General features: G+C 47.2%; 4 protein-coding genes across 11 annotated transcripts in view; 1 reads left to right on the top strand and 3 right to left on the bottom strand.

Moving 5' to 3' along the window:
- The window catches only part of LOC307074323 (protein NLRC3-like), a 270,634-nt gene that overhangs the window by 137,502 nt on the left and 113,844 nt on the right, over nt 1-19,288 (bottom strand). The window lies entirely within an intron of this gene.
- LOC307074324 (tensin-1-like) overlaps nt 1-19,288 on the top strand; it is a 42,734-nt gene that overhangs the window by 3,387 nt on the left and 20,059 nt on the right. Inside the window, exons 4-16 of the mRNA XM_079734419.1 lie at nt 6,798-6,839; nt 9,487-9,536; nt 10,296-10,467; nt 11,679-11,729; nt 12,022-12,144; nt 12,973-13,037; nt 13,129-13,212; nt 13,486-13,598; nt 14,351-14,411; nt 15,323-15,398; nt 15,903-16,032; nt 16,732-16,797; nt 17,029-17,145. Of these exons, the coding sequence (XP_079590545.1) occupies nt 6,798-6,839; nt 9,487-9,536; nt 10,296-10,467; nt 11,679-11,729; nt 12,022-12,144; nt 12,973-13,037; nt 13,129-13,212; nt 13,486-13,598; nt 14,351-14,411; nt 15,323-15,398; nt 15,903-16,032; nt 16,732-16,797; nt 17,029-17,145 (1,150 nt within the window). The remainder of the gene's footprint in view (nt 1-6,797; nt 6,840-9,486; nt 9,537-10,295; nt 10,468-11,678; nt 11,730-12,021; nt 12,145-12,972; nt 13,038-13,128; nt 13,213-13,485; nt 13,599-14,350; nt 14,412-15,322; nt 15,399-15,902; nt 16,033-16,731; nt 16,798-17,028; nt 17,146-19,288) is intronic.
- LOC307074333 (E3 ubiquitin-protein ligase TRIM39-like) lies at nt 593-2,215 on the bottom strand (the record flags this gene model as incomplete). Its single annotated transcript, XM_079734439.1, has 1 exon — nt 593-2,215. One exon carries the CDS (start codon nt 2,213-2,215, stop codon nt 593-595), a length of 1,623 nt encoding a protein of 540 aa, XP_079590565.1.
- Nucleotides 4,382-6,004, bottom strand: LOC307075089 (E3 ubiquitin-protein ligase TRIM39-like; the record flags this gene model as incomplete). The annotated part of the gene is made up of 1 exon (XM_079735594.1): nt 4,382-6,004. The coding sequence occupies one exon, from the start codon at nt 6,002-6,004 to the stop codon at nt 4,382-4,384; it is 1,623 nt and encodes a 540-aa protein (XP_079591720.1).

The following is a 19,288-nucleotide window of genomic DNA, read 5'->3' as shown; positions in this document are numbered from 1 at the left end:
TCTAATGAGTCTTTATAAACCAAAGAATAAATGTTCAACATATAAGCATTAAATACTTCATTAAAATACACACATCTCAAAAGAACAAGAAAATGGACCTTATCTATCGAAAATTTTAAATCTAGAACGTGTGTAATCCTAATTGCTTTTTTTTAATGTTTTCTTAAGAAACATTCGATTATTATCATAATTGATACCGTGAACATGTTTTGCTTGACTGCAACTCTTTACAATTGTACAGCATTAGGGTTTATAGAAAGCATTGAGGAGAAAACAGACAGGGAACAGTATATATATATATATATATATCAACATGATTACACTACACATTATATATATATATATATATATTTATATATATATATATATATATATATATATATATATATATATATATATAATGTGTAGTGTAATCATTAATAATAGGTTTTGTATCTATAACAGCAGATCATAACCTCTCCTGAATGAGAATCTCTGCTCTGCGTCGGCCCCATTATAAAGAAACTGGGAGAACTGCATTCCTACTGCTCTGTTCACAAGGGCAGTAGGTGATGAAGAGGTGATGAAGAACATAACCTGGTTTCTTATGTCACTAGTCTATTTGATTGACAGGTGAGATGATCAGAGGGGAGGAGTTTTTACCAGCCTTATGTAGACATGGACAGAGGAATGGATAGAGAGGCTCAGTGAAGGTGCATTCAGTAGCAGAGTAGAGATGAACCCTGGCTTCCACATCATAGAAGGACACCAGACCCACGTCATAATCAACAAACACCCCCACCTTCTGGAGCTCTGCTCTCACGGGGAGACGGACAGCAAGGTTATCGTTGAACTTCAACTCGTTGTTGTAGAAGACGATAGTCCAGTAGCCATTATCAGGTGTGGTTGTGATGACACCTTCTCTGTTGACGGACTCTCTGGCCACTCCTACCCACCATCCCGTCTTGCCTTTAACCTGAACCTCAAAGTAAAATCTCCCAAAGGAGAAGCTCTGCTTCGTAAGAACATTTGCACCCTTCATAAATCTCTTAGGGTTGTCTGGGAGTTTCTTCCTTCCACCTCCATGATGGACTTGTTTCCCATCCTCAGACAGGATGAGACTGGGATGAGCTGTATCAGGATCCAGAGTCACATCGACTTTATACTGCTGGACCCTCTTCAGTTCAGCATCGCGCAGCTTGATCATCTCCATGTTCAGAGACTCCTCCAGCTGATCCAGGGATCTCCTTAAGGTCCCTACGTATGACGGGGGACGGACCTCCACCGTCGTCCAGTCCCTGGTGGGTGGAGGATCCTTCAGGGATCTGAAGGTCTGTTGGAGGAGGCGGTGGTCTTCAGTGTGTGAGAGCTGCTTCACCTCTAAGCATCTATTGGTCAGATCTTCTACTTCCTGCTCCAGCTCTTTGAGGAGGCCTTCAGCTTCTTTCTCTGTGGATTTCAGTTTCTCTCCAACCGTTTGGATGAAATCTTCCTGCCACTTTTCAATGCAGCGCATCAGACCAGTTAGGACCTGCAAGCCATCGGCTATCTCTCTGTCTGCGTCAGCTTTGCTGAGATCCACTGTGTCTTTGATCTCCTGAATCTTCTGTTGTCTCTCCTGGATCATCTGCTGAATGTCAGCCTGTATCTTCCACAGCTGGGATGCCTTCTCTTCATATTCTTCCTTCAGAGGTACAACAGGATGGGACTTGTGATCCATCACTGTGCACAACACACACACACACACCTGGTCAGTCTGGCAGAAGAGCTCCAGAAGTCGGCCGTGTTTCTTACACACCCTGTCTTCCAGGCGGTCCAAAGGGTCGACCAGCAGATGCCTCTTCAAGCCTGAGACTCTCTGATGTGGCTCCAGGTGGGTGTGGCAGTAAGAGATAAAACACTCCAGGCAGGACTTCACAGCCTTGAGCTGGGTGCCAGTACAGACGTCACATGGGATTTCCCCGGGTTCAACACAGGGCTGCTCTTTCACTCGTACAGACCTTTTAAACTGATGAACCATCTCTAATATGAAGGTATTGACCTGTAATTCAGGTCTTGGGTTGAAAATCTTGTTGCACAAAGGACATTTGTACTGGACTTTGTCCTCCCAAAACTTTGTAATACAGGTTCTGCAGAAGTTGTGTCCACATGGTGTGGAAACTGGGCTGCTAAACACATCGTGACAGATTGAACACGAAAAGTCCTTTTCAGACCAGGAAGGGTTAGCAGAGGCCATTCCTAGACACAGACCGGATTCAGTAATGACATTATCTTTAGAATTTATTCAAGTTATCAGATTTCAACTTCTCTCATATATCTGGGATGTTTTACTTACCTTATCGTGGTTTGTCTGTCAGACCAGCTAGTTAAACAACGTGTTCTTTGTATCCAGAAAGAGAGAGCTGCCTCCAACACGCATCACATTGGTTCCTGCTCTAAATACCATTCGTTTCTTGAACAACACGTCCTCTCCTCCTCTCCTCCCTTAACATGTAGCTCCTCCCCTCACACATTGCCCCTCCAATAACATCTAGCATGTACATGTAGGATTGGACGTATGTTTCCGCATACTCGAGACACCTGTACTTGTATAAGGCTAGTTTCCCGGACTGTCACCAATAAATCACTGCACCATGTGACCGAGGGATGGGCCGACCAACTAAACCAACCACTTCTTCACTTCCTCAACTCTTCTGATGCATCCCTGTGTCGTGACAGCTGATGAGGTGATCAACAGCACTTGGAATGGCCCCAACCAGCTTGGTGGGTTCCAGGCACGTCTCTGAGAATCCTTCACCACAATCCAATCTCCCGATTGTAGATCGTGGAGTTTCCCTTCCTTAGACGGTGGTCAAGCCTCTCCTACCTGTGAACGGATCGATTGCGGATTCTGGGAGAGATTAATACAATAATCAATCATTTTGTGAGGCAAGAGTGATGTGTTCATGCTGTTGTTGTGTTGTCCCCAACACCTGTCCCCATTGGCCTTGGCCGTCCCGTCAGGACTTCATAGGGGGACAGACCGACCATTACTCTGGTGCGTCCCCTTGTGGCCAGTAGGACCAGTGGCGAGACCTTTACCCATGACCTACCTGTATCGGCAGTTGCTTTGGCCAGTTTGTTCTCTACGGGAGCATTCTCCCTCTCTACTGCCCCACCACTCTGAGGGTGGTATGCACAATGGGTGCGTAGGCCAATTCCTACATACTTGGACAACTGCTGGATGGCTTTGTTCACAAAATGTGAACCATTGTCACCGGATCATTTCTCTGGGATTCCTCATCTTGGAATGGCGGGGAATACTTTGACCCATTTGGAGAACATGTTTACTGTTGCCAAACGATACTTCTTTCCCTCACATTGTGTTAATGTTACAAAATCCATAACCAGGTGATCCAACGGCCCTGATGGTGGTGGGTGATTAGTTGTTGTTGTTAATGTTGTAGGTGATGGCAGTGATGGCAGTGATGGTGGTGGGTGATTAGTTGTTGTTGTTAATGTTGTAGGTGATGGCAGTGATGGCAGTGATGATGGTGGGTGATTAGTTGTTGTGGTTAATGTTGTTGGTGACGCAAACAAAACTTTTGGCACAAAAACGCTTTGCATAAAATCGAATTTAATTTAATTAAGTTTTTTCTACTGTCTTTAAACTGAAAATGTTACTTCAGTAGCAGTAGTAGTAGTAGTAGTACTATCAGTATTAGTAGTTGTTGCATTAGTAGTACTAGCAGGAGCAGAAGTAGTCAAACATTTAATCAAATGAAGAGTGCGAGAACATTGAAACAGAGGAAATACATTTTAAAATGACAGTGGTATTTTATTCTGCAACAACACAAGAACGAGGAAACCATGTGAACAGGAAACCAGTTATGTTTGTCTGGTAACTAGCATTATCAACAAGAGTTAATCAATCAAATATATTATAATAACATGATCAGCATGTAGCTACCGCTATATAACCAGATTGATAGCGATAACAACAATTCAACAGATAAATAAAACCAAACTCAAGTTAATCATAAATGCACGAGGCAAAAAAGTTAGAACACTTAGTTGTTTATGTCTCGCTAACACCTAATGAGTTTTTATGAACCAACATATATGTTCAACATATTACCATTGAAAACTTCATAAGAGAGCATACATATAGCAAGAACAAGAAAATGTACCTTATCTATTGAAAATGTTAAATCTAGAACGTGTATTGTATAATGTATATCATTAATAATGGGTAATGTTTCTGTTATAGCAGGGTTATGTTCTTCATTACTTTGTTAAATGACAGAGAACAGAGCAGTATGAATGCAGTTATCTCAGTGTCTTTATAAAGGGACCGACGCAGAGCATAGATTCACATTAAGGCAATAACATGAGTGGTTATGATCGCTGGTTTCTTATGCCACTAGTGGGTTTGATTGACAGGTGAGATGATCAGAGGAGGGGAGTTTTCACCAGCGTTATGTAAACCTGGACTGAAGTATTGATAGAGAGGCTCAGTGAAGGTGCATTCAGTAGCAGAGTAGAGATGAACCCTGGCTTCCACATCATAGAAAGAGACCAGACCCTTATCATAATCAACAAACACCCCCACCTTCTGGAGCTTAGCTCGCACAGGGAGACGGACAGCAGGGTTATCGTTGAACTTCAACTCATTGTTGTAGAAGAAAATATTCCAGTAGCCATTGTCGGGGGTCGATGTGACGACACCTGTTCTGTTGACGGACTCTCTGGCCACTCCTACCCACCATCCCGTCTTGCCTTTAACTTGAACCTCAAAGTAAAATCTCCCAGAGGAAAAGCTCTGCTTCCCAAGAACCCGTAGATATCGTGTAAATCTCTTGGGGCTGTCTTGGAGTTTTTTCTCTCCACCTCCATGATGGACTTGTTTCCCATCCTCCGACAGGATGAGACTGGGATGAGCTGTATCAGGATCCAGAGTCACATCGACTTCATATTCTTGGACCCCCTTCAGTTCACTATCAGGCAGCTTGTTCATCTCCATGTTCAGTGTCTCTTCCAGCTGATCCAGCAATCTCCTCAAGGTCCCTACGTATGTCGGAGGACGGACCTCCACCATCGTCCAGTCCCTGGTGGGTGGAGGATCCTTCAGGGATCTGAAGGTCTGGAGGAAGTGGAGGTGGTCTTCAGTGTGTGAGAGCTGCTTCACCTCTGAGCTTCTATTGGTCAGATCTTCTAGTTCCTGCTCAAGCTTATTGAGAAGGCGTTCAGCTTCTTTCTCTGTGGATTTCAGTTTCTCCTCAACAGTTTGGATGAGATCATCCTGCCACTTTTCAATGCAGTACATCAGAGCAGTGAGGACATGCAAGCCATCGGATATCTCTCTTTCTGCAACTTCTCGGCTGCGATCCACTGTGTCTTTGATCTCCTGAATCTTCTGTTGTCTCTCATGGATCATCTGCTGAACGTCAGCCTCTAAATTCCCCAGCTGGGCCGTCTTCACTTCATATTCCTCCTTTAGAGGTACAACAGGATGGGACTTGTGGTCCTCTTCTGTGCAGAACTGACACACACACTCCTGGTCAGTCTGGCAGAAGAGCTCCAGAAGTCGGCCGTGTTTCTTACACACCCTGTCTTCCAGACCGACCATAGCGTCGACCAGTAGATGTCTCTTCAGGTGTGCGACCAACTGATGTGGCTCCAGGTGTGTGTGGCAGTAAGAGATAAAACACTCCAGGCAGGACATCACAGCCTTCAGCTTGGTCCCAGTACAGACGTCACAATAAACTTTTCCCGGTTTAACACAAGGCTGCTCTTTGACTGGAACAGAATTTTTAAACTGATCAACCATCTCTGAAAAGAGGGTATTGACCCGCAAATCAGGTCTTCGGTTGAAATGCTTGTTGCATAAAGAACATTTGTACTCGAGTTGGTCTTCCCAGAAGGTTATAATACAGGGTCTGCAGAAGATGTGTTCACATGGTGTGGAGACTGGTCTGTCGAACACTTTCAAACAGATGGAACATGTAAAGTCCTCTTCAGACCAGGAAGAGTTAGCAGAGGCCATTCCTAGAAACAGACCGGATTAAGAAATAACATTATTTTTTTAGTTTTACTAAAGAAAATAGATTTGAACATCTCTTATACATTTGTGTTGTTCTTCTCACCTTATCAGGGTTTATGTCTGTCAGACCACCTAGTGAAACAACCTGTTCTTTGTCTCCAAATAGAGAGTGGTCCCTCACCCTCGTGGCACTTTGGAGTCTACTTAAATTAGCTTTTGTTTCCAGAACAAGATGTTCTCTCCTCCTCTATACCCCTCCCACCTTTCCCCGCCCCGCCCCTCCCGCGTAGCTCCGCCCCTCCGACGTAGCTCCGCCCCTCCGGCGTAGCTCCGCCCCTCCCGCGTAGCCCCGCCCCCAAGGATCGTCTGCAATCCCTTGCTTGGCTTGCGTGCTCCTGATAGAGACCTCTCCCTATGCCAGGGCTATATGTTAGATCATATTCAGCTGACCCACTGGGAGTTAAATAAAGCTCTGTCCTGGACGCTCCCCAATAAAACAGCTGCATCATGTGACCATCATGTTTAGGCGTACTGTACTCCAGTAGTCTACAGTAGGCCTACTATCTACCGTGGAACTACATGCAGACCTACTGTGTACAGATAACTTCCGTGAATGCCTCCCTTTTACAGTAGTGTACTGAATATGCCCATTATCTACAGTAGACTACTAGGTAGGCCTACTGTCTACAGTAGACCACTATGTAAACCTATACTATTTACAGTAAACTACCCTGTAGACCTATACTTGTACTGTACAAAAATAATAAAACTGATTTTAAATGTTTTTTTATTGCAGCCCCCAACACCACAGCTACCACTGAAGCATGTGGACACACCGGTAAGTCTTTACTGTATCACTCTATCTATCACTCTATCACTCTATCACTCTATCTATCACTCTATCACTCTATCTATCACTGTATCACTCTATCCCTCTATCACTTTAGCGCTCTATCACTCTATCACTATCACTCTATCCCTCTTTCCATCTATCTTTCTTTCTATCTATCTGTCTGAAGAAACGGAGGCCATGTCTGCCCAGAATACCATAAATACTACCGCATTTGTGGTGTACAATACTATTACCGCACATTCTGAGCATGGTCGGCCCTAGAGGGAATCAAACCCCCAACCCTGGCAGAAACCCTCACTCACTCACCCACTCACTCACTCACTCACTCACTCACTCAGAGAGAGAGGAGAGGAAGAGGCAGAAAAAAGGGAGATGAAGATAAAGGATGAGAGGAGGAGGAGGGGAGAGGAGGGGAAAGGAGAGAGGAGGGGAGAGGCGGAGAGAAGGAGGAAGGGAGAGGAGAGGAGGAGGAAGGGAGAGGAGAGGAGGAGGAAGGAAGGGAGAAGAGGGGAGAGAGGAGAGGAGGTTATATGTGAGGTTTCTTACACCCTTGAAACATCTGTTTCAGTGGACCACAGAACCCATGGCAACAGCAAGCCACGCGTAGCAACCATCGGTTTATGAGACAAAGGGAGCAGTGGAGCGGGCGAGATAACGAGGAGATAACGAGAGAGAGAGAGAGAGAGAGAGAGAGAGAGGGAGAGAGACAGAGAGAGAGAGGGAGGGAGAGGGAGAGGGAGAGGGAGAGGGAGAGCGAGGGAGAGGGAGAGAGAGAGGGAGGGAGAGAGAGAGAGGTATAGACAGAGAGAAAGGGGGATGGAGAGAGAGAGAGAGAGTGGGAGAGAGACAGAGAGAGAGAGTGGGAGAGAGATGGAGAGAGGGAGTGAGAGAGGGGGGATAGAGAGAGAACGAGCGAGAGAGAGCGAGGGACAGAGATTGAGAGAGTGGGAGAGAGATGGAGAGAGGGAGTGAGAGAGACAGCGAGCGAGGGCGAGGCAGAGTTGCGGTGCTCAGAGTAGCGGACGGATGCCATGTGTAAGGACTTCATCAACCCTAGCATCGACAGGTACAGGAGCAGCCTGGGATTTGTAGTCCATTTCCAGCGTTGGAGGATTGTATTATTGTGCAATTGGTTATAGGCTGCTTCCGTTTGTAGTTTCTGCAGTTTAAATGTAGTGTGTTTTTATCTAATGTGTGGTGTATTTGTGGTGTATGAGTAATTTTTCTGTTGTCGATATTTATAGTGTATTTCCTTCTACTAAAGGTGTGTTAATTTGGATCGCATTTGAAGATAATTTGTGGTTAGTATTTTTTTTGTTTATTTGGACCCCATTTCTAGATTATTTGAAGCGGATTTGTAGTTAATTTATATTTGTGGTACATTTAATGTTGGGAATGTGGTTGCAATATATTTATAGTATATTTGCAATTCATTTGGAGGGTATTCTTGGTTTATTCAAAGTGGGCTTTGTATTCAGAGCTTAATTATAGTTCGTTAAGAGTGTATTTATAATTTATTTGAAGTGGGCTATGTATTAAGTGCAGATTTGTAGTTCATTAAGAGCATATTTGTAGTTGATTTGAAGTCTGCTATGTATTCAGAGCACATTTGGAGTTCCTTCAGAGCGTATTTGTAGTTTATTTGTGCCGGCGGCCATGCCGCGCTGCCGAGCCCTCCGCAAGCGCTTCAACTCGCTGCGTGCGTCCTGGGGGCGGAGCTCCAGGTACCTGTTCAGCAAGGTAAGCCCCGCCCCCTCCGACAGGCCCCTCCCCCCTCACGTGGCTCGTGTGGAACGCTGAACGCGTCGGTCGAGGTTCGCCTTCCGATCGGCGGTTCTGACAGGCATTCACAATGCGCTGTCTGTTGCCATGGCAGTGTTAATGCTAGGCTACAATGCCACGCACACACACACGCGCCCGCACTCACACACTCGCTCGCTCGCTCACTCACTCACACACGCACGCACGCACACACACACACACACACACACAAACACACACACATTTTATATTTTATTGCAACATCGATAATATCAATATAGTAGTGGTGGTCATGTTGGAGAGTAAGACGTATTCTTTGGCAGCAACACTCCACCATGTAGTGCTAATGCGTGTTTCAACAGCATTAGCATAACAAGGAGCAGCCTCTTCCTTCAGCCCCAGACACTGACGCTGCTGCAGCAGCTCGCCGCCCAGCGAGACGCTAATGGTAGCCTAGCTCCATTACCTGACAACCAGTGGAGGAACAACATGTGCCCCGAAAACACATTCACCCCCACGTCTCTTTCTCTTGCTCTCGCTCTCTCCCACTCTCTCTCTCTCTCTCTCTCTCTCTCTCTCTCTCTCTCTCTCTCTCTCTCACTCTCTCTCTCTCCCCCATTCTTGTCTTTCTTGCTGTCTGTTATTTATATCACATGTTACATTATTATTGTCTTTTGTGTATGTGTATGTGTCTGCGTGTGTGTGTGTGTGTGTGTGTATCTAAATGTGCGTATTTGTTTGTATGTGTATATGCGTGTGTGTGTTTGTTTGTGTGTCTGCGTGCATGCATGTGTGTGTGTGTCTGCGTGTGCACATTGGTGTGTGTGTGTGTGTGTGTGTGTGTGTGTGTGTGTGTGTGTGTGCTCACCAGGGGTCCACGCGGTCTTGTAAGAGTGTGGAGACGAGGAGGAGGCAGTCACGGTAAGTTGAGGATGAGGATGAGACAACAGAACAGAACACAACACAAAACAACACCACCTATTGATATGCAACACGAAAGAGGGGGGAGGAGAGGGAGAGAAAGAGGGATGGGGGAGACAAGTAGGAGAGAGGGAGAAATGAGAGAGAGAGCTAAGAGGGGTGAGAGATTAGGGTGAGGGAGAAATAATGGAGAGATTTGTGAGAGAGAGAGAGAGAGAGAAAGAGAGAGAGAGAGAGAGAGAGAGAGAGAGAGAGGGAAGGGAGGGACATAAGGGAGAGAGAGAGAGAGAGAGAGAGAGAGAGAGAAAGAGAGAGGGAAGGGGCAGAGAGGAGGAGAGAGGAGAGATGGGGAGAGAGGAGAGAGGAGGAGGGAGGAGAAAGAGGAGAGGCAGTTTAATGAAGGTGAGAGGAGGAGAGAGGAGAGGCAGTTTAATGAAGGTGAGAGGAGGAGAGAGGAGGAGAGAGGGGGAGAGAGGAGGAGAGAGGAGAGGCAGTTTAATGAAGGTGAGAGGAGGAGAGAGGAGAGGCAGTTTAATGAAGGTGAGAGGAGGAGAGAGGAGAGAGGGAGAGAGAGGAGAGAGGAGGAGGGAGGAGAAAGAGGAGAGGCAGTTTAATGAAGGTGAGAGGAGGAGAGAGGAGGAGAGAGGGGGAGAGAGGAGAGAGGAGAGGCAGTTTAATGAAGGTGAGAGGAGGAGGGCGTTGAGAGAAGGGGGCCGGAGAGAGGCCCAGGAGAGGTGTGATGCGTGGCACCTCCTGCAGGAGCCAGAGCGTGGTGCAGGTGACGGAGGAGAGCTTCGAGGTGGACCTCCTCTACATCACCGAGAGGATCATCTCCGTGTCCTTCCCGGCGGCGGGGGGCGAGGACAGCTACGGCGCCAACCTGAAGGAGGTGGTGTCCATGCTGCGCTCCAAACACGGCGACCACTATCTGGTGAGACCAGCCCCCCCCCTCACAGGGGCAGCTCTGGGGGGCCTGTGGCTCTGGAGGCGGAGCGGGTCGGCTGGTAACCGGAGGGTTGCCGGTTCGATCGCCGGCTCCTCCTAGCTGATTGTCGAGGTGTCCCTGAGCGAGACGCCCTAACCCTGACTGCTCCTGACGAGCTGGCTGTCGCCCTGAGGGGTCGACTCCGCCGTCAGTGTGTGAATGTGTGTATCAATGGGTGAATGTGTGTATGAATGGGTGAATGTGTGTATGAATGGGTGAATGTGTGTATGAATGGGTGAATGTGGGTATGAATGGGTGAATGGGTGTATGAATGGGTGAATGTGGGTTGAATGGGTGAATGTGTGTATCAATGGGTGAATGCGTGTATGAATGGGTGAATGTGGGTATGAATGGGTGAATGTGTGTATGAATGGGTGAGTGTGTGTATCAATGAGTGAATGCGTGTATGAATGGGTGAATGTGTGTATCAATGGGTGAATGCGTGTATGAATGGGTGAATGTGGGTATGAATGGGTGAATGTGGGTATGAATGGGTGAATGTGTGTATGAATGGGTGAATGTGTGTATCAATGAGTGAATGTGTGTATGAATGGGTGAATGTGTGTATATATGAGTGAATGTGTGTATCAATGGGTGAATGCGTGTATGAATGGGTGAATGTGGGTATGAATGGGTGAATGTGTGTATCAATGGGTGAATGTGTGTATGAATGGGTGAATGTGGGTATGAATGTTAGGCAATACTGCAAAGCGCTCTGAGAGGCCGCTGGTTAGAACAGCGCGGTATGAATGCAGTGAATTGACCATTTACCTCCCGCCCTCACACCGTTCGCTGGACCCTGCTCCCCGTCTCGGGAACGGGGCTTTAGGGGGCAAGGAGGGGGTGGGAATGTGGTCCACATCCACGTCCACCCATCGCTGCCCGCAGAACTATGTCCCCCAAGTTGAAACCCTGATTCATAGTTAATGAATGCTTGATAAATGTTGGATGAATGCTTGATTACCGCTTCATTTATGCGTAATTCATGCATAATTCAGGTTGACCGTGTACCTAATTTGAATATTTTGCAATCGTTCCTCGGATCACGCTGTAGTGGAGACTCACTGACTCTGACTACTCTCTCTCTCTCTCTCTCTCTCTCTCTCTCTCTCTCTCTCTCTCTCTCTCTCCCTCTCTCTCTCTCTCTCTCTGTGCAGGTACTAAACTTGAGCGAGCGGAGGAGTGACATCGCCACTTTGAACCACAAGGTATGTCCTCCCAGATCAGGGTAGGCCATCCTAGCAATTCGGGAAACCTACTGTGACTGCATGTATGTTTTAATTTAGATTCATCGGACAGCTCCTCTGATTGGATATCATAATTGGTGAACTCTTGTCATTGGGTGATGCCCTAATTGGATACCTACTGTGATTGGGTGACATCCTAATTGGATAACACTTTAATCCGTGTCTGAATCGGGAACCTGTTTTATATGGCGCTGATTGCCTAATTGATGGCCTAATTGGATGTCCTCGTGATTGGACGTGTTCCACCCCTCAGGTCCTGGACTTCGGCTGGCCGGATCAGCATGCCCCTGCCCTGGACCAGATCTGCAGCATGTGTAAGGCCATGGACACCTGGCTCCATGGAGACCTCCGCAACGTGGTGGTCCTGCTCAATAAGGTACCCTGATAAACAGGCTGGTACCCTGATACACCAGATGGTACCCTGATACACAGGCCGGTACCCTGATACCTGATACACCAGATGGTACCATGAAACACAGGCTGGTACCCTGAAACAAAGGCTGGTACACTGGTACCCTGATACACGGGCTGGTACCGATACACCAGATGGTACCCTGAAACACAGGCTGGTACCCTGAAACAAAGGCTGGTACACTGGTACCCTGATACACAGGCTGGTACCCTGATACACAGGCTGGTACCCTGGTACACCAGATGGTACCCTGAAACACAGGCTGGTACCATGATACACCAGATGGTACCCTGATACACAGGCCGGTACCCTGATACCTGATACACCAGATGGTACCCTGAAACACAGGCTGGTACCCTGAAACAAAGGATGGTACACTGGTACCCTGATACACCAGATGGTACCCTGAAACACAGGCTGGTACCCTGAAACAAAGGCTGGTACACTGGTACCCTGATACACAGGCTGGTACCCTGATACACCAGATGGTACCCTGATACACAGGCTGGTACCCTGATACAGAGGCTGGTACCCTGATACAGAGGCCGGTACCCTGATATCTGGGTAATTACCCTAGTAACTGGGTTGATACCCTGGTACCTGGATAGTTTAGTTAGTTTAGTTACGATGATGATGATGATGATGATAATTAATCAGTGTTCTGTTTATGATATATTTAATTATCTTCTCCACCTCTCTCTGTCTCTCTCTCTCTGACTTTCTCTCTCTCTCTCTCCCTCCCTCTCCCTCTCTCTCTCTCTCTCTCTCTGTCTCTCTCTCTCTCTCTCTCAGGGTACGAGGGGTAGGACCGGGGTTGTGGTGGCGTCCTACATGCACTACAGCAGCATATCGGCAAGGTATAGAAACATTAGATTAGGTCAGTTTAGATGATAAGATGTTTTAAATGTGGTAATTAATACTCTCTCTCTCTCTCTCTCTCTCTCTCAGTGCGGACCAGGCACTGGACCGGTTTGCCATGAGGAGGTTCTATGAGGACAAAGCACTTCCTGTGGGAACACCGTCCCAGAGAAGGTCAGCCTCGCATCACTTCCTGCTCCTCTGAATGATCCAACATGGCGGCCTCTTGCCGTTTCTGGAAGACATACTTGTTTCTGAATGTGGCAGGCTGTGTGTGTGTTTGGATGGGACTGCAGTTCAGTTTCCAACAGACAGTATCAAAACCTGTGTGTGTGTGTGTGTGTGCGTGTCGTTGTGTGTGTTTGTGTGTGTGTGTCCGTGTGTCTGTCTGTCCGTGTGTGTCTGTCTATATGCGCGTGTGTGTGTCTGTGTGTGCGTGCGCTGCAGGTATGTGCGCTACTTCAGCGGGCTGCTGTCCGGTCACATCAAGATCAACAACAAGCCGCTGTTCCTCCACCACGTCATCATGCACGGCATCCCCAACTTTGAGTCCAAGGGAGGTGAGGACCCCTACCCCCACCTTCACCCTACCTCGTTATGTTAATACCTTAACCTCGTTATGTTCATATCTTAACCTCGTTATGTTAATACCTTAACCTCGTTATGTTCATATCTTAACCTCGTTATGTTAATACCTTAACCTTGTTATGTTATATCTTAACCTCGTTATGTTAATATCTTAGCCTTGTTATGTTAATACCTTAACCTCGTTATGTTCATATCTTAACCTCGTTGTGTTAATACCTTAACCTTGTTAGGTTAATATCTTAACCTCTGTTATGTTAATATCTTAACCTCGTTATGTTAATAGCTTAACCTCGTTATGATAATATCTTAACCTCATTATGTTAATATCTTAACCTCGTTAAGTTAATATCGTAACCTTGTCATGAAATTATCTTAACCTCGTATCCTAACCTCGTAATGTAATTATGTTAACCTCGTTATGTATTTATGTTAACCTCTTTAAGTAAATGTCTTAAACTTGTTATGTTAATATCTTAACCTCTTTATGTTAATATCTTAACCTTGTTATGATAATATTTTAACCTTGTCATGTTATTATCTTAATTTAACCTTGTTATGTCAATATTTTAACCTCATTATGTTTTCTTTAATATCTTAACATTGTTATGTTATCTTTAATATCTGAACCTTGTTATGTTATCTTAACATCTTTCTGTTTTTATTAATATCTTAACTTGTCCTTGTTATGTTCATATATTGACTAAACGTATTATATTCTTCCCAGGCTGCCGCCCCTTCCTGAAGATCTACCAGGCCATGCAGCCCGTCTACACTTCAGGAATCTAGTAGGCGGCCATGTTCCCTTCTTCATGTCCTCCCAAGTCAAGGCTGGGATGCTAGTCCATCATGCTAACATGCTCTTGTACATTGTATTGAAAATGCTAACATGCTAACTTACACTGTGGTTAGGCTGTGTTTTTCATGCTAATAGGCTATTGTGTTTACATTGTATTTATCATGCTAAAATGCTAACGTTACACTGTGAATAGGCTGTGGTTCTCATGCTAACATGCTAATTCACACTGTGATTAGGCTGTGGTTCTTATGCTAACATGCTAAGTTACACTGTGAACAGGCTGTGGTTCTTATGCTAACAGGCTAACTCACACTGTGGTTAGGCTGTGGTTCTCATGCTAACATGCTTACTCACACTTTGATTAGGCTGTGGTTCTCATGCTAACAGGCTAAATGACACTGTGTTTAAGGCTGTGGTTCTCATGCTAACATGCTAAGTTACACTGTGGTTAGGTTTTGGTTCTCATGCTAACATGCCAACATAAACAGTGTTTAGGCTGTGGGTCTAATGCTAACAGGCTAACGTTACACTGTGGTTAGGCTTTGGTTCTCATGCTAACAGGCTAACGTTACACTGTGGTTAGGCTTTGGTTCTCATGCTAACAGGCTAACTTACACTGTGACCCGGCTGTGGTTATCATGCTAACATGCTAACTCACACTGTGTTTACGCTGTGGTTCTCATGGTAACAGGCTATCATGCTAACTCACACTGTGTTTACGCTGTGGTTCTCATGGTAACAGGCTAACTCACACTGCGACCCGGCTGTGGTACTCATGCTAACAGGCTAACTCACACTGTGTTTACGCTGTGGTTCTCATGGTAACAGGCTAACTCACACTGTGACCCGGCCGTGGTGCTCATGCTAACAGGCTGCGCTGCTCTGTGTTTGCCTCTGCAGTAACGTCCAGGGAGACAGCCACACCAGCATCTGCATCACCATAGAACCAGGCCTTCTGCTCAAAGGAGACATCCTGGTATGCCCCCACCCTGCCCTAACCCCCGTGCCTGCTCCTTAACGCCACGGACCTAAAATATAAGTAGGAAGATATCATAACTAGACTCAATCTAAATGACAGGAATAATTCCCGGTAAGCTTATCAAGCTCAAGTTCAAGTTAATTATAGGGCGCTTTAAAAACAACGGTTTGACCAAAGTGCTGTACAATTCAACTATCTAGTTATAAAACGAAAAAAATAAAATAAAAGCAACAACTAAAATAGGACACACTAAACATAACACAACTTATTTGGAGTTAAATTGGGAATGCAAGAGAATATAAATGAGTGTTTAGGAGGGAATGGTTGACGGGCACTGGAGGACTGAGCCTGAGATGAAGCGGGGGTTCGCTCCACTGGAGGAAATGGTTGAAAGCTGCACAAAGTCTGCACTGTAGACCACGTAGCGACGGGTAACCTCACTCTGTTGATCCCGATGGGCTGATTGACCTATGACCCCCCCCCCCCCCGCCTCATCTCCAGCTGAAGTGCTACCACAAGAGGTACCAGGGACCCAACCGCGACGTGGTCTTCAGGGTCCAGTTCCACACCTGTGCCATCCACGGCCTGGCGGTGGTCTTCGGGAAGAACGAGCTGGATGACTCCTTCAAAGGTAAGGCCGCCCTGGCCACCAGGGAGCGGTGGAGGCTCAGTCTGCTGCCTGGCCACCAGGGGGCGGTGGAGGCTCAGTCTGCTGCCTGGCCACCAGGGGGCGGTGGAGGCTCAGTCTGCTGCCTGGCCACCAGGGGGCGGCAGAGGCTCAGTCTGCTGCCTGGCCACCAGGGGGCGGCGGAGGCTCAGTCTGCTGCCTGGCCACCAGGGGGCGGTGGAGGCTCAGTCTGCTGCCTGGCCACCAGGGAGCGGTGGAGGCTCAGTCTGCTGCTTGGCCACCAGGGGGCGGTGGAGCCTCAGTCTGCTGCCTGGCCACTAGGGGAGGGGGCAGTGGAGGATCAATCTGCTGCCTGGCCACTAGGAAGCGGTGGAGCCTCAGTCTGCTGCCTGGCCACTAGGGGGCGGTGGAGGCTCAGTCTGCTGCCTGGCCACTAGGGAGCAGTAAAGGCTCAGTCTGCTGCTGGTCTCTGCAGGAGGACCTTAGTGAGACGTTGTCCTGTTCCATCTCCGACTGCCTCACCTTTTAAGGAATATAAACCCCAAAAATGAGTTGTTGATGATTGAATACAAAAGCTGAACATCATCTTTGGGACTGTTATCAATGTGTACAAGGTTTAAAATGACCTGTTTGTGTGTGTGTTTGTCTCTTTGTGTGTGCGTGTGTGTACATGTGTCTGTGCGCGTGTTTGTGTTTGAGTAGATGACAGATTCCCGGAATATGGAAAAGTAGAATTCATTTTCTCCTTTGCGCCCGACAAAATCAGAGGTAAGGATTTCATTTAATTAAAAAAGTCACCGTGTTTTGATTTAGTTCTTATTTTAAACATTTCTTCTTTCATTAACTCACATATTTGTTTCACACATATAAACACAAATTTATTTTAATTTAACTTAATTTAATGTAATCAATAATGATAAATATCTCGTTTGATCTACTACTCGATATGGGCTCTGTTGGGTATGGGACTTCATTACCCATCATGCACTGTGTCCCCAGGCATGGGCCACCTGGAGAACGGGCCCAGTGTGTCTGTGGACTACAACACCCAGGACTCCCTGATCCGCTGGGACTCGTACGAACACTTCAGCCCCCGCGGGGAAGACGCACATACGGGTGAGCACGCCCACACACACACACACAGACAGGTGCACACACACACACACACACACACACACACATAGACAGGTGCACACACACCCATCGCACACGCACACATACACACTCTTGAGTGCACGCACAAACAGGTGCACGCACACACAAACACACACACACACACAGGTGCACGCACACACAGACACACAAGTGCATGCACACACACACACACACACACACACACACACACACACGCACTCTCACTCACCCACTCACTCACACACTCACTTTGATAACACGTGCACATATACAAACGCACACACACACACACACACACCCAGATACACAAACACTCAGAGGACACATGCACGTGCACACACATATCTACACTCAAGTTAAAATCATGCATAGTAATTGTACAACCAGCTCATGCACACACACGCTCGTACACACACACACACACACATAAGTAAGTTACACACACACAAACTAAGTAACACACACCCATACGCACACACGCGTACACACACAAACTAAGTTACGCGTGCACACACACACTGACACGCGAGTTATCTACACACATTAGAAAATATGTGCACCAGCCGATTGATATTATTGAACAGGACGGGTATCGAACCTGTGGAACCTTTACCTACACCACAGTATATATATAGACTGCCCCTCCCCCAGTCTGTCCTGTAAATAGACAGGCCACTGGCGCCAATGGGGGGGGGGGGGTAACACGACCCCCCCCCTCACACACACACACACACACACACAAACACACACAATACACAAATTCTGTTTTTTATGGTTGAGATTCGATTACATTTTAGATTCAACGCCGGACGTGGAGTGTGTGTGTCCGCACATCTGTGCTGAGCCCAGAGGGATTCTCATTGGCTGGCATGGTCATATCCTGCCCAGTGACATGCTGGGTGGCCAATCATGCGTCAGGAAGGGCTTCCTGGTTCACCTTGCTCTGTAAACCTTCTCCGTGTACTAGATCACCTTTGAAAAGTAATGTAGAATATCCCAGTTGTCTTAAAGGACCTGCAATTTGTTTGTGTGTGTGCACATTAGTTTGTGCATGTTTCTGTGTGTGAGTGAGTTTGCCTGTGGGCTTGTGTGTCTAAGTGAGTTTAGGTGAGCGTGTGTGTTTTGTCTGTGTCGGAGTATCTGTGTGTGTGTGTGTGTGTGTGTGTGTGTATGTGTGTGTGTGTGTGTGTGTCTGTCTAGTTATAGCACAGAGCTGGGGCAGCTGTTGACCTGGGGTCTGGTTGGTCAGAAGGCCTGACCCCCCCCCATCCCCCCACCACGTTAGAACATCCTGCTGAGAGAGAGAGAGAGAGAGAGAGAGAGAGAGAGAGAGAGAGAGAGAGAGAGAGAGAGAGAGAGAGAGAGAGAGAGTCATGCCAGTGACAGTGGGATTCTGATCGTCGCTGAGTGGTGAGTAGAGAGACGCTATCCGGGGGATTTCAAACAGTCATTATTCGTCGCCTGCTGATATATTTGAATGGGTTTCATGTCTTCATGTACCGGAGAGTGACAGCAGAGTCGTGGCTCACACTTCAGACCTAGCTGCTTTATGCCCTCAGCTCCTGTACGAATCCGCTGCTCTGCCGGGCTGCTTTACGCTAATTGTTGTTTAGGGTAGCGCCCGCGTTGAGACAACACTGTATACAACAGGGTTCTGCTCAGTGGAACCTTGCTCTGCTCAGGGGCATGTGTCTCAGGCTGGTAACCGGAAGGTCGCTGGTTCGATCCCCCGGCTCCTCCTAGAATATCGCGGTGTCCCTGAGCGAGACGCCCTCACCCCGACTGCTCCTGACCGGCTGGCTGTCGCCCTGCGTGGCCGGCTCCGCCGTCGGTGTGTGGACGTGTGCATGAATGGGTGAACGTATAGGGCAATATTGTAAAGCGCTTTGAGCGGCCGCTGGTTAGAAGAGCGCTGTATGAGTGCAGTCTGTTTACCGCTTACCGTGGCCGTGGCGAGGAGTAATGCGTGCCCTGTCCTTCAGGGCATTGATTGGGTGGGAACCACTTCCTGTCGGGGGTGGACTTCCTGGGATGCGGCGTTTCTGTGGTTCTGTGTTGGTCGTCCGTCCAGTGCAAATGTTCATATGGCTTTGTGTGTGTGTGTGTGTGTGTGTGTGTGTGTGTG

The sequence above is a fragment of the Pollachius pollachius genome (assembly GCF_949987615.1).
Source record: "Pollachius pollachius genome assembly, chromosome: 4".
Lineage (NCBI taxonomy): Eukaryota > Metazoa > Chordata > Actinopteri > Gadiformes > Gadidae > Pollachius > Pollachius pollachius.
Note: the sequence above shows the minus strand (reverse complement) of the source record. Positions and strands in the feature narration are given on the sequence as shown.